Source organism: Indicator indicator, chromosome 6 (assembly GCF_027791375.1).
Source record: "Indicator indicator isolate 239-I01 chromosome 6, UM_Iind_1.1, whole genome shotgun sequence".
Lineage (NCBI taxonomy): Eukaryota > Metazoa > Chordata > Aves > Piciformes > Indicatoridae > Indicator > Indicator indicator.
In genome coordinates, this window is record NC_072015.1 from 29,709,284 (window position 1) to 29,722,114 (window position 12,831).

The 12,831-nt window shown below is 44.0% G+C and overlaps 1 protein-coding gene across 1 annotated transcript in view; it reads right to left on the reverse strand.

The window, feature by feature from the left end:
* Nucleotides 1-12,831, reverse strand: part of MTCL1 (microtubule crosslinking factor 1) — a 100,611-nt gene that overhangs the window by 20,687 nt on the left and 67,093 nt on the right. Inside the window, exons 6-8 of the mRNA XM_054381607.1 lie at nt 8,421-8,543; nt 5,465-5,695; nt 3,449-3,637 (exon numbers count right to left, since the gene is read on the reverse strand). Coding sequence (XP_054237582.1) covers nt 3,449-3,637; nt 5,465-5,695; nt 8,421-8,543 — 543 coding nt within the window. The remainder of the gene's footprint in view (nt 1-3,448; nt 3,638-5,464; nt 5,696-8,420; nt 8,544-12,831) is intronic.

A 12,831-nucleotide genomic window follows, 5' to 3' on the forward strand; every position in this document is an offset into this window, starting at 1 on the left:
TTGTCCTGTCACTGGGCACGACTGACAAGGGTCTGGTCTCATGCTCTTGTTCCCTGCCCTTTAGCTATTGATCAGTACTGAGAAGATCCCCTCTCAGTCTTCTCCTACCTTAACACCTCCATGTTTCTCAGCCTTTCCTCATCAGAAAGATTCTCCAGTCCCATCATCATCTTTGCAGCCCCCCCTGCACTCTCTCCAATAGGTCCTTCTCTCTTGAACTGGGGATCCCAGAACTGGACACAGTACTCCAAATGTGACTTCACTAGAGCAGAACAGAGGGGGAGGAGAACCTCTCTCGACTTGTTGGCCACACACTATTCAATGCACTGCAAACCACCATTGGCCTTCCTGGCTGTGAGGGCACATTGCTGGGTCATGGTAAACTTGTTGCTCACCAGCACTCCCAGGTCCTTCTCTGCAGAGCTGCTTTCCTGCAGGTAAACACCACACCTGTACTGGTGCAGGGGGTTATTCCCACCCAGATGCAAGATCCTACGGTTGTCCTGTGCATACATTTGATAGCTTTAGAGTCCTGTAGAGTGATGGACTAGTACAGAGAGGAGCCAAAAGAGTTTCACCACAGGTTTGTAGCCTACTGGGATGAGGGCATGCCTAATTTCTAGAGGCTCTACATCAATGTCACTGTTATGAGTCAAGTACCCCAGGTGTCCCTTGGGCTTGATGGGATTTTAATTCTGTTGCCTACATAAATGCAATTTTGGTTACACACTTTTAATTTCCTGCTGGGCTCTAGAGACTTGCCAGTTCTTTGAATGATACTTTCTGTAGTGTGCCCCAGCAACCAGCTAAGGGACAACACCATGAAGAGAAAGAACAGGATGGCCAGGGAAGTGGTGGAGTCACCATCCCTGGAGGTGTTTGAAAAACTTGTAGACATGGAACTTTGGGACATGGTTTACTGGGCACAATAGTGTTGGGTTGATGGATGGACTTGATGATCAGAGGGCTGAAGCACCTCCCCTATGGGGATGGGCTGAGAAAGTTGAGGTTGTGCAGCCTGGAGAAGAGAAGGCTCCAGGGAGGTCTTCCTGTGGCCTTGCAGTACCTGAAGGGGGCCTACAAGACAGTTGGGGGAGGGATTTTTAACAAGAGATTGTAGCGATAGGATGAGGGAGAATGGCTTAAACTGGAAGAGGGGAAATTTAGACTGGATATTAGGAAGAAAGTCTTTGCAGTGAGGGTGGTGAGACACAGGAACAGATTGCCCAGACAAGTTTGGATGCCCATGGAATTGTTCAAAGCCAGGCTGGATGGTGCCTTGAGCAACCTGGTCTAGTGGAAAGTGTCCCTGCCCATGGCAACAGGGGTTGGACGTATATAATCCTCAAGGTCTCTTCCAACCCAAACCATTCAATGATTCATTCTATGCTCTTAGAGGTCTTTTCCAATCTTAATGATTCTATGACCCTTCTCAGAGTCTCCATCTATTCTGCCTCTCATCAATTAACATTCTTTCTCCCCTTTCCCCTCTGCTGTGCCTCCATCCCTCCACACACTGGCCACATGAAATTCCCAGACAAGTGAGATGTGTACTTTGCACCCAGCCAATGCCTCCAATCACAGCACAAAATTAAATGCAGCTTGTTGAAATGAAGGCCTCAGGGTTTATCTTTTTTTCTCAAAACAATTCCACTTTCCAGGCAGGGTGAGGAAGCCAGCAGCAGGCTGAAAATACAAGCCATTAAATATTAACATGAAATGTTAAAAATAAATGTGGGTTACTTCAAGTTACCGTAAGCCCTTTCTTTTTTTCTGACCTACTTATCTCAGCCACTCCTAGACTATCACAAAATTTCCTTCCTAATGTGAAACAAGTGCTAATGCATTTCATCTTGAGCTTGCCAGACAGAACCAGCAACTCAGGGCTCTCTGGGGCAGGTGTAAACCTTGGAGACTTCCAGATTCATCACTCATCCCAAATTCCCCAGAAAAGCACCTTTTTTCCCGCCCCCCCATCTGTGGCTTTAGGGAAGCTGCAGAAGGGACCTTAAAGATCATCTAGGTCCAACCTCCCTTGCCATGAGCAGGGACACCTTCCTCTAGACCAGGTTGCTCTTGTAAAAAGTTCCTCCCCATCCTTCTTGTAGGCCCTCTTCTGGTACTGGAAAGCCACCATAAGGTCTCCCTGGAGCCTTCTCCTGTGCAGTCTGAACAACCCCAACTCTTGCAGCCAGTCCCCACAGGGGAGGTGCTCCAGCCCTTTGATCATCTTTGTGGCCCCCCTCTGGACTTGCTTCAATAGTTTGATGTCCTTCTTGTGCTGGGGGCACCAGAACTGGACACAGTACTCCAGGTGAGGTCTCACAAGAGCAGAGTAGAGGGGAGAATCATGTGCCTCATCCTGCTGGTCACACTTCTTTTGATGCATTCCAGAACATGGTTGGCCTTCTGGGCTGCAAGAGCACATTGCCAGCTCTTGTTGAGTATTTTGTCAACTGACACCCCCAAGCCCTTCTCCTCAAGACTGCTCTCGAGCTGCTCCTCGCCCAGCCTGTATTTGTGCTTGGGGTTGATCTTGCACTTGGCCTTATTGAACTTCGTGAAGTTGTCATGGGCCCACGTTTCATTCCTGTCCAAGTGCCTCTGGATAGATTCGTTCCCTCTAGCGTGTCAACCACACCACACAGCTTGGTGTCATCTGCAGATTGCTGAGGGTGCCTCAATCCCACTGTCCATATCACTGCAAAAGATGTAAACCAACAATGGTCCCAGTACAGACCCATGAGGGACCCCACTTGGCACTGGTCTCCGTTTTGACATCGAGCTGTTGACTGCAACTCTGAGTGCAGCCATCCTGTCAGAAAGCCGAAGTCTGTCCCCTTTGAATGTTTGCTGTTATTATTATTAGGATTGCTGGCATTTAACTGCAGAAAGGAAAAACCTGGCATACGTGCCATTGCTCTGAGATACACAGGCAGGGCACAGGAGGTGTCACAGGGAAAAGTCAGCATGATTTGCTTTTAGGCATTAGAAAACAAGCCCAGTGACAGGAAGGAACTTTCCATTGTTTTCCCACCATCTCCAAGGAAAGATTAAATATATGTGCTAGTTTCTTAAATTATTGAAAGGAAATAAACCCACCTCTTCTTGCTAAAAGCTTGACAGGAGAAGACAATAGATGTGCTCAGGCAAGAGGAGCATGTTAATTCTGCAAACCATCACATACTGATAGATGTTTCTGGGCAAACAGCCACAGGAGGAAATGGGATTTTTCACTGATAGCATCTGCCAGCAGGAGAACAGCAATCACGTGGCTCCTGATTAAATATAAATCTAATGGATGAAGCCCACTGTAATTGCTGTGAGGCCAGAAGTGTTTTTACAAGTACGATTCTAGGTGATTTACCATGGCAGCAGCAGAAAATGAACTCCCTTGGAAACCCCCTGCCCTGGTTTCCACTCCCATGATGTACAACTGGTGTAGTACCTGCTTCTGCTGCTGCAGTAACTCTGCAGTCTGCAGCGGTGGTCCATGATCAGTGCTCTCCATGGTGGGACGCTGAGAGAAGTCTGCCAGTGGAAACACAACATCCTCTTCCTCCTCGTCTTGCTCTGCATCATCTGCCTTCTGCTCAGACTGAACACCAAAGTCTGGGAGGGCCTCGGGGTGCTCGGTCTGAAACGGAAGAGGTGGGACACATCAACACTCTGAGGAGACAGAAATCTACTGAAGGGCTAAGGAGAAGGGACTATTTATCTTCCCCTGAACCTCCATGGTGGGACACACTGACTTCTAATCTGTAGGCTGCAGGAAACAATCTTTGGGTGATGCATGACACATTGCATCTGTGAGCACAACACTGTGGAGGCCTGCACAGTGAGAGATCATGCAGCTGGGAAGATGGGCATCACATAGCATGATGGAGGTAATCCATCATTCCTTAATGAAAAACTACACAAGACACTGGTGTATTGTCTGATGAAGAGATGGAGGTCAGGAGGTATCCAAACCTATCACTTTGTTCTCTGATACATAAGCAAAACACACGACTCCGACAATGGCTGGAGGAGGATTGCTTCTACATTAACCAGTCAAAAAATCCAGACAGTGACAAAAATGAAAGCTATTTTGCTATTAGAAGATGAGCTGGTTTAGATAGAGGCAAATTAGTCCTAGAAGCAAATTATTTCCAAATAGCTACTCATCTCTTGTTTCTGGTTTTCATTACCACCACAGATGAAGGCAAAGATTTTCATCCCTCCTTTATCTAAGAATACAAAGCATTGAAATATTTAACTACAGCATACTCCTGCTAGACCTGAAAGGTTACTTGTGCTGCCAAATGCAGCAAACACTGAAAAAATACTGGGCAAGTAAGGATCAGGAATTACTGATCAGGAGAAATTAGAGAGAAATTAGGAGAAAAATTATTTAGTTGTCTTAGCAAATAGCTTCAGAATCACATGAAGGTGCAAAATAAATCTGTTTATTCTCAAGGATTTAGTATAAAATGTCAGAGTGGACAAAGACTTAAGTAAGATTTCCATAGCAAACGATAATCCTGGGTGTGCAACTCAATATGATGTAGCAGCACCTTTCTTTACCAGTGCAAGTTAGCTGGCAATCATACCCCTGCTGACATGTGTCCTCTTGGGGATTCCAGGTTGTTCTGTACTCCTAAAATCCCTGGTTTAATTTAGTTGCTACTTGGAAAATTACTGTGCTGACTACCAGCAGTGATAGACGTTTGCATGGAGAAGTGGAACAAAAAAGGAATGATTCACTCTAAGTTCCCACAAGAAGCTGCAAAATTCTGTCAACATGCAAGTAGAGCTTCCTTCCATCTGTATTGCTGAAGGAACGCACTCTGCACACCGTGAGAAACACAACAGCTCCCAACCCATCTAAATAGATTTGACTCCAGCAGCACAGGAGTTTCCACCTCAACATGAGGAGGAACTTCTTCACTGTGAGGGTCACAGAATGCTGGAACAGGCTCTCCAGAGAGGTTGTGAAGTCTCCTTCCCTGGAGACTTTCAAGACCCATCTGGATGCATTCCTGTGTGACCTGTGACAGATTCTATGGTCCTGCTCTGACAGGGGCATTGGACTCTAAGATCTCCTGAGGTCCCTTCCAACCCACAACATCCCAAGCATTCTAATGGACTTTTTGTTTTCCTTTCCAAAAATTATTCAGAAATCATATATTTAAGGCCTGATTAAATTTTAATTTATTGTAAGAGAGTTTTTCAGGACCAGATGTTTGCAGAGGGTAAGGGTTTAGATGGGAAATTGGGTACTCTCTAACATATCACACTGAACGTTCTTTAGCACAAGCCCACTAGACCAAAGGCTTCATACTGAACTTGAGTCTCCTTTTCATCTATGTGCAATTATCAAGTTGCTGCTGCTACATCATATTTAAAGTCTACGCTTCAAGAAGGGACATCCCAGCACCATACCACTTGCAATCTCATTGGGTAAAGAAAGTGGGACAGTTACCTCTAGTATGTCCTCCCCTTCCTCCTCCATTCGCTTGCCTTGCCGCCAGTGTTTCAGCAGCCACTTCAGTTTGACATACAGGAGAAAGGTGTCCTGCTTGAAATGCCTGAGTTCTTGCTGCAGCAGGCTTTTCTCCTGGCTCCAGGTCTTTTCCTCCAGTTTGTTCTGCAAAGTCAAACTCTGCACTTCCAAGTCTTTCCTCCGCAGGGTCTGCAAATGCTCCTCCTCCAGCTTTAACGAAATGACAGACACCATGTCAATGGAGTGGTGTCCTGGGTCGGTGTCTCCAGGACTTTGTGCTTTGTTGGGTTAGACAAACTAAAATCTGTAATTTGTTATCAGTAGTGAGCAGCTAGTGAGTTTGGCTCAGTAAGTCCCTCAGCAGATTTGGCTGTTGAAACGAAGAGGACAGCAGCAGATAAGCTCTGGTCAGATAACCATATCCAAGTAAACTGTTGGACATCTACTTTAAAAGTGTGTGAGACCTCTTCTGCTCCTTAAATGTTTCATGCCACACATATTCTCCTCCCTCTCTTGATTGTACCTCTGCAGTGTGTTCCCAGCACAGCCTCTACCCTACACTGCTGCACATATCACACCTGCTAAAGGTATTTGCAGCCGTTCTTACAAGCCAGGACCACAGCTGCCTTTCAGTCAACCTGGAATATTGCCCTTGCCTCTTATATGATCCTCAGACTCTTTCTTTCCACTGTGGCTACATCCCCCTCTGCTTCTAGAAGGGCAATGCTTCTGAACAAACCACATCCAGCATCTCAAATACAACTACTGGTCCTTCACTTCTCACACTTGGCACTTGGAGGCATCTGAATTACTTACAGTAAACAGTTCCTCACTCTGATGTGACCAGATCAGGGGCACACACAGGAACTGTAATCAACACTCAGCATGTCTCAAGTTCAGCACTAGAAGCATGAAGAAAAGCTCATTCTTTGGAGCACACCTATAATTACATCTGTTTCAACACAAGGCCATCTGAACCATTTATTCTTTAAATATGACTTCTCTTTCTGTCGGTCCCAATCAAACCACGGCACGACCAACAGCACTTGTACAAGTTAGCTGTACAACATCTCATATTGGATGAGATAGTCTTCCCACTTCAAGCAAGCTGTGGTTTACATTGCTCAAGAAAAGGCAGATGGAAAATGAGCCCAAAGCCACTTCTTACAGGTGTTTCTACTATTTTCCACCCTTGCACTTTGCTGACCAGCTCCATAGATGATGAAATCTATGAAGGCCACCACACACTGATGACCACAACAATTTAAACTGTACCAACGTACCCTGCAACAAACAACATTCACAAAGGAATGAAGAATACTTTCAGAGATGATTCTTCAGGACATCCTCTAGCAATTACTACCGCTATGAAACAAAAGCTTGAATTGCATAGCAACATCCAGATGCTTCTGACACAGGCTACTGGTCCAGACTGGATGGTTCACTAATGACTTTCCTTCCCTTTAAATGACATGCTCTGGAATAATGCAAATTTTCAGCATTATGTTACTATGCCTTAAAAAAAAAAAAATCACAATTAAATTAAAATTATTTATAGTAGTTGAGTTTAAAATGCAGCTTCAAAGTAATCTGGAAAAAAATCAACTATAATGGCTCCAAACTCATACATGCAACCCCTAAGAAGAGATGTGGAAATGGTACACTGCTGGCACACTTTGATTTGATGTCATTAAACTTTGATTTGATATCATTAACAGGGGGGGGGGGGAGGGGGAGGAGAGGGGTATTTGAAATTTCATTTTTATGGGAAGAAACAAATAAATTTTGTGTTGATTCAGTTCTGCCACCAAACAAAGTTATGGTTCAATACAGCAAAGATCTGAGTCACTTCCACCAGAAATCCTGGAAGGTGATGAAAAAGGAATATCAACAGGATGGGCATAATCTGGAAAAAATGAAGAATCCAGAAGATGCTTTTATTCTTCTGTCCCTGCTGACTGCCAACAGGGATAGGCAACTTTGGTTTTCCTGCATATTTAATTGGATTTACAAGCTCTTATGATCTAAGTCGCTGTGGTCACAAATTCTTGCAGAAGACCCTGGTGGAGGCAGCTTCATAGAGTATTTTGGTGGGTTTTTTTACAATGGAAAGCTATTGCAAAAAAAAAAAAAACACAACTTTGAGGGGCAAGCAGAGCTTCCAAAAAGTCTTCATGGATTAGGTGACTAGGAAGAAAATCAATTTAGTGCTTGCCTTCAAAAGCCTCCATGAGAAAGCTCCTGTGGAGATCAACTGGAAATTAAAGCTACTTATGAAAAAAATGGGGAGATACTAGTTGGGCATAATGAGATTAGGTGGCACAAGGGAAAATGCTTTACACTGTGCAGCATTATACTGAATGAAGTAAATTTACAAAGGAATCTTGAGTTTAGAAACAAACAGCCTGCAGAAATTAACCACAGGTATTTTTTTGTTTTTACTCTAGGAGCTAGAGATCACAAAAGATCTCTGCTGCAGACTTCAAAAGATTCATCACTTATGAATTAGAGGGTTGGAAGCACGTGCTATTGAGACATAAAACAGTCCTGATTTGTATTTTGGTTGCAACTCCTCTGACTTCAGAGAAGTATTGGATTTATTCTGGGCTAGAAGGGGCCAGACTTAGGCACAGAGACAAACTGTGCTCCCAGAGATCTACCTCATTGAGAGCTGAAGGGGCTGATGCAGTATTTCACATCTCCACCTTGACTTCCCCTGCACAGAGGAGGACAAGACCTGTCTACACCAAGCAGAGAAGCCAGATTCAAGGTGACAGAATAGGCTTGAGTTTACTTTTCCCCACCTTCCAGATTCTTCATTTACTCAGATGAGGCCAAATGAGCACATCCATGAGTGCCCATGGTCCTGAGAACCAAGGTCCATGCCACACATCATGGACACACATCTCTCCCAGGAGGTGGGTTTTGTATTTACCTGGATGATCCTCTCTGTAAACTTTTCTTGCTCCTCTCGGTGAAGTCTCGTCTCCTGCTCAAGCTGAGCCTGAAGCTCCTGTATCGATATATTCTGTACAGGTAAAACATGGGAATCCCTGAGCTGATCAGCAGGACAAAGGGATAGGTTTAGCAGAAAACGTGTCCCCATGGCGTTAAAAAATCAAGGACAAAAAGCAAAGGACTGCAGGACAGACATCTGCATGACTCATGGTTAACAACAGTTCAAACCAAAGCACAGTGTGCAAACAAAAACACTAGTGTCCTGAAACACAGAATGTCTCCAAGGATGGGGCCTCCAAGTGTGTAGGAATTGCTTTCTTCTGAAAACTGATGTTGGGATGCTGATGTTACATGTTGGATATTCCCTTCAGGTCTCCTCTGCTCTGGGTTTGCACTTGAGTAGCTGAGACAGCGCAACGCCAGTGATGTTTGCTCCAGTTTACAGGAGCACATGGTGGTGCTTTTACAACCATCAAAGCTATGAAATGTTAACATCTCTGCAGAAGATGCATCTAATGAATATTGAACCAAATTATTCATGTGCCACACTTCTGATTAGACAGTTAATGGGATAAGGTTCATTAAACCAACTGAGCATCTGAGTCTCTTTCTTCAGATACAGGACAGCTCTCTGCACAAGTCAACTTTGTTCTGTGATTCCTGCTCAAAATAAGTACACCACAAATGTCATGGTGATAAGCTTTGTGAACCTGAGATCTGACCAAGATGCTTAAGTATCTCCTCTTTCAGGTCCAATACTGTTTTAATCCTCATAGTTTCCATTTTGTGTGCTTATTAAGTTTGGCATTCACTTTACTTCTGAAAGCTGCTTAATTAAAAAAAAAGCAGACCCAAGGACATTATTTATACTATGCTAATTAGTCTTGTGGTGCTTATATTCTTGACCAAAAGTTTCCATGCCATTTGTTTTGTGTCTTTCACTGATTTGCCTATCCAAAGGTCATGCTTGGACAGATGCTGTCCTCTTCATGTGTGTGACCACAGAAACCACTACAGCACCAACTCTGCTTCCCAGAGTAAACACCCTTTTAAAGAAGGGATCACCTCAGGCTTTGAAGTCTAATCCCAAATTCTCTGCTGGCTGAAGTCCAGTGAACTTCAATCTCTGCAGCTGCAATGATGCAATGCTGGCTGTGGGACCACTCCTGGGGGCTGAGTTGCTACTTCCTCTCCAACATCAACCCTGGCACTCATCTCCTCTTTCTGGGCACTCCTCCTGCTTCCTGTGAGCCAGACCAGCTGCTGCTGCTATTCAAGCTGTGGCAGCCCTTCCTGGGAGACTTTTGGTTATTCAAAACTTATTTGTCACTGGAATAGACTCTCTCCTTGTCCTCCAGGGAAGAAGGAGATAAAGCAGATGCAAGTATCCCCAAAACCTCCTTATGTTCAGATGGAGTTTCCTGTGTTCTGGTTTATTGCCCATTGCCCCTGTCCTGCTGCTGGGCACTGCTGAAAAGGGTCGGATCCCATGTTATTGACCCCTACCCCTTAGATATTGATCAGCATTGAGAAGATGCCCTCTCAGTCTGCTCTTCTCCAGGCTAAACATCCCCAGGTCTTTTAGCCTTTCCTCCTCACAGAGACGCTACAGTCCTCCCCTCATCATCTTTGCAGCCTCTATTGGACTCTCTCTCTTGGAGAGTCCACAACTGGACAAAATACTCCAAACGTGGCCTCACTAGGGCAGGGAAGAAGGAGAGGAGAATCTCCCTTGATCTGCTTGGCCCCAGTCTTCTTCATGAACCCCTGGACACCACTGGCCTTCTTGGCCACAGCTCTTATGCCATTGTCACATTGCTGGCTCACAGTGAACATACTGTCTTCCAGGACTCCCAGGCTTCTCCACAGAGCTGCTTTCCAGTAGCTCACCTGTACTGGTGCATGAGGTTATTCCTTCTCAGGTGCAGGACCTTACACTTGCCCTTGAACTCCATGAGGTTCCTATCCACTCAACTCTCCAGTCTGTCTGGGTCTTAATAAAGATCCTTTTTCACTTGATTCACTTATTGACTTGTGCACATTTGTTCTGTACCAGAGGAGAAGACACTTCCAGCCCTCTGAGAGATACACAGAAAGTGACCAGGAGAACATTATCTGCCTTATCGATTTCATCTTAAGCTTTAATGTGTCTGCAGGCATTCAGTATTGCACAAGGCCAAAATCCAGCCTCACAAATAAATTTGGAAACGGATTGCAATGGGATTTGCTAGTTTTATACAAACACTTGTAAAAGATAATTTTAATTTTCTTATCAACTGAAGGAAAAATTTGATCATAAATTTTATCATAAATTTCTGCATCATTTCATTCTGATCAAGCTTCTTTAGGAACAGGGCAAATAAGAACCAATGTACCTTGTTAATTCAGGTGTAATTAACAATAACAGCAAAGGTATGGTTTTTTCTTCTTATGAATTCAAAATAGGCCAAAATCATGCAAAGTTGATCTGATGAAAACAGATACAACATGGCAACATGGGCACTGATCTTAACTCTCCCTACAGTCGCGATTATATATTTAAACAGAAATATTGTTGGACTTCAGAGGTGTTAAAAAACGTGTAGACATGGCAGTTTGGGATATGGTTTAATGCCCATGGTGGTGTTAGGACAATGGTTGGATTCAATGATCTTAGAGGTCTTTTCCAACCAAAACGATTCTATGATTCTTAGAATTCCTGAAAAACTGAAGTCTGGATCAGAGCAGCCAAAGTAACCAGGAAGGTAAGGTTTGAATTTTTCACTATTCATTTCTCTTTTGTGTTTCCCATTGAGCAAGGATTTGCTAAGAGATCAATTTTTTTTCTGCTCCAGACTAGTATTAATTGTACTAATATACCTAGTTAGGTATATATGGACAACACGATAAGCCTGCAAAATCAGGACAAGGAAATGATTAACTCATTCAATTTTTTTTTATCAACCTGTAGCCCATGTACACCCAATTTGGGTGCTGGGATTATGTGACAACTGTTGGAATTAGGAAGAGATTAAATACATGATGAAGGCGGAAAGACTATTACATGCACATTAGACAGTGCAAATCTTTTGCCTCTTTAAGGCTGATAGATTTTTATAATCAGTAAATTTGTGTTGAAAAGCAGTTAATGCATGAATGCATTTTTTCCCTTCCAGTGCAACCTGGGGTCTCTTTGTGGTCAATAATTTCATATAATGTCCTTTCTGCCAGACACACAGGGATCTGTACTGCTCACATTAAAGGAGATAAGGCTGCTTAAGTGCCTAATAGATTGCTGCTGAACGTCTGGGTTGTGAATGAAGGGTAGGTAGAAATGTATCATGTGGTATCTGTATATGTAGTACCTGATGCTCTACTGATGGATGTTTCTGTGTCTACATTTAGGGGAATATACAGGCATCTATATATTTATGGGTGGAAATCATGTCCCTATCATCTACTCAGCACGATGTACTTTGTGGCACCACTGTTTTGCTTTGGTAAGACAACACTACTACAAAATGGACACAGAAACTGATAACCTCTGAACTTCCATTCTTTGTTCCCTTTGTCCTCATTAAGTGACGTGCTACACAAGGAAGGGAAAACACCCCGACCCTGGTGGCCACTGCACAACACACCAACACCACAGGAGCAGACACAAACTCACTAACACAAGACACAAACACAATGTATTGGCAACTATGAGCTTGAGCTACTCCATCACAATGCCACAGAAACACTTCATCCACAGCTCGCCACCGACTGACAGTTTCCCATGTATCCCAATTATCACATTTCCAGATCTACTTCCACTCCCATCCTCCTGGAGAGGCAGTGCCAAATCCTTCTGCCAAGTCCTTTTCTCTCACCTGTGATCACTCCAGAACAAGCTAATCCATGCCGTTGTCTTTACCTCAAGAGGATGTGCAGAGAAAAGTCATCCATGCTTTGGGGGCTTCACCACCACTCTCTCACTGCTCTTTCTGCCCCTCTCAGCTTTACTTGTTACTTTCCTGCTCACCCCATCCCACATTTCTGCCATGACTTGTTTCCACATGAGTGCCATGCACCTCAAGGTATGGCTGGGTTCTCCTTCTCTGTTTTCTCCATTTTACCATAGCTAGTGACAACCTCATTTTGCCTGCAAACTCCATTGGTTTATAGGCAACAACTGTGAACATCAAAATTCATTAAAATATTTCTTTTAGACATTTTTTTTCTTCCAGAAGGCATGGAGCAAAATAAGGCCTGAAGAGGCAGGGGAGAAAGATGCTCTCCAGCATTGGTGTGTAAATCCAGGAAGCCAAATGATGACCATTTTATGCTGTTCACCTAATATTTAACACTCCTCATTACACCTATGTTGCAATGCTCTGAAGTGTGGACCTTGCATTTGACCACACAGT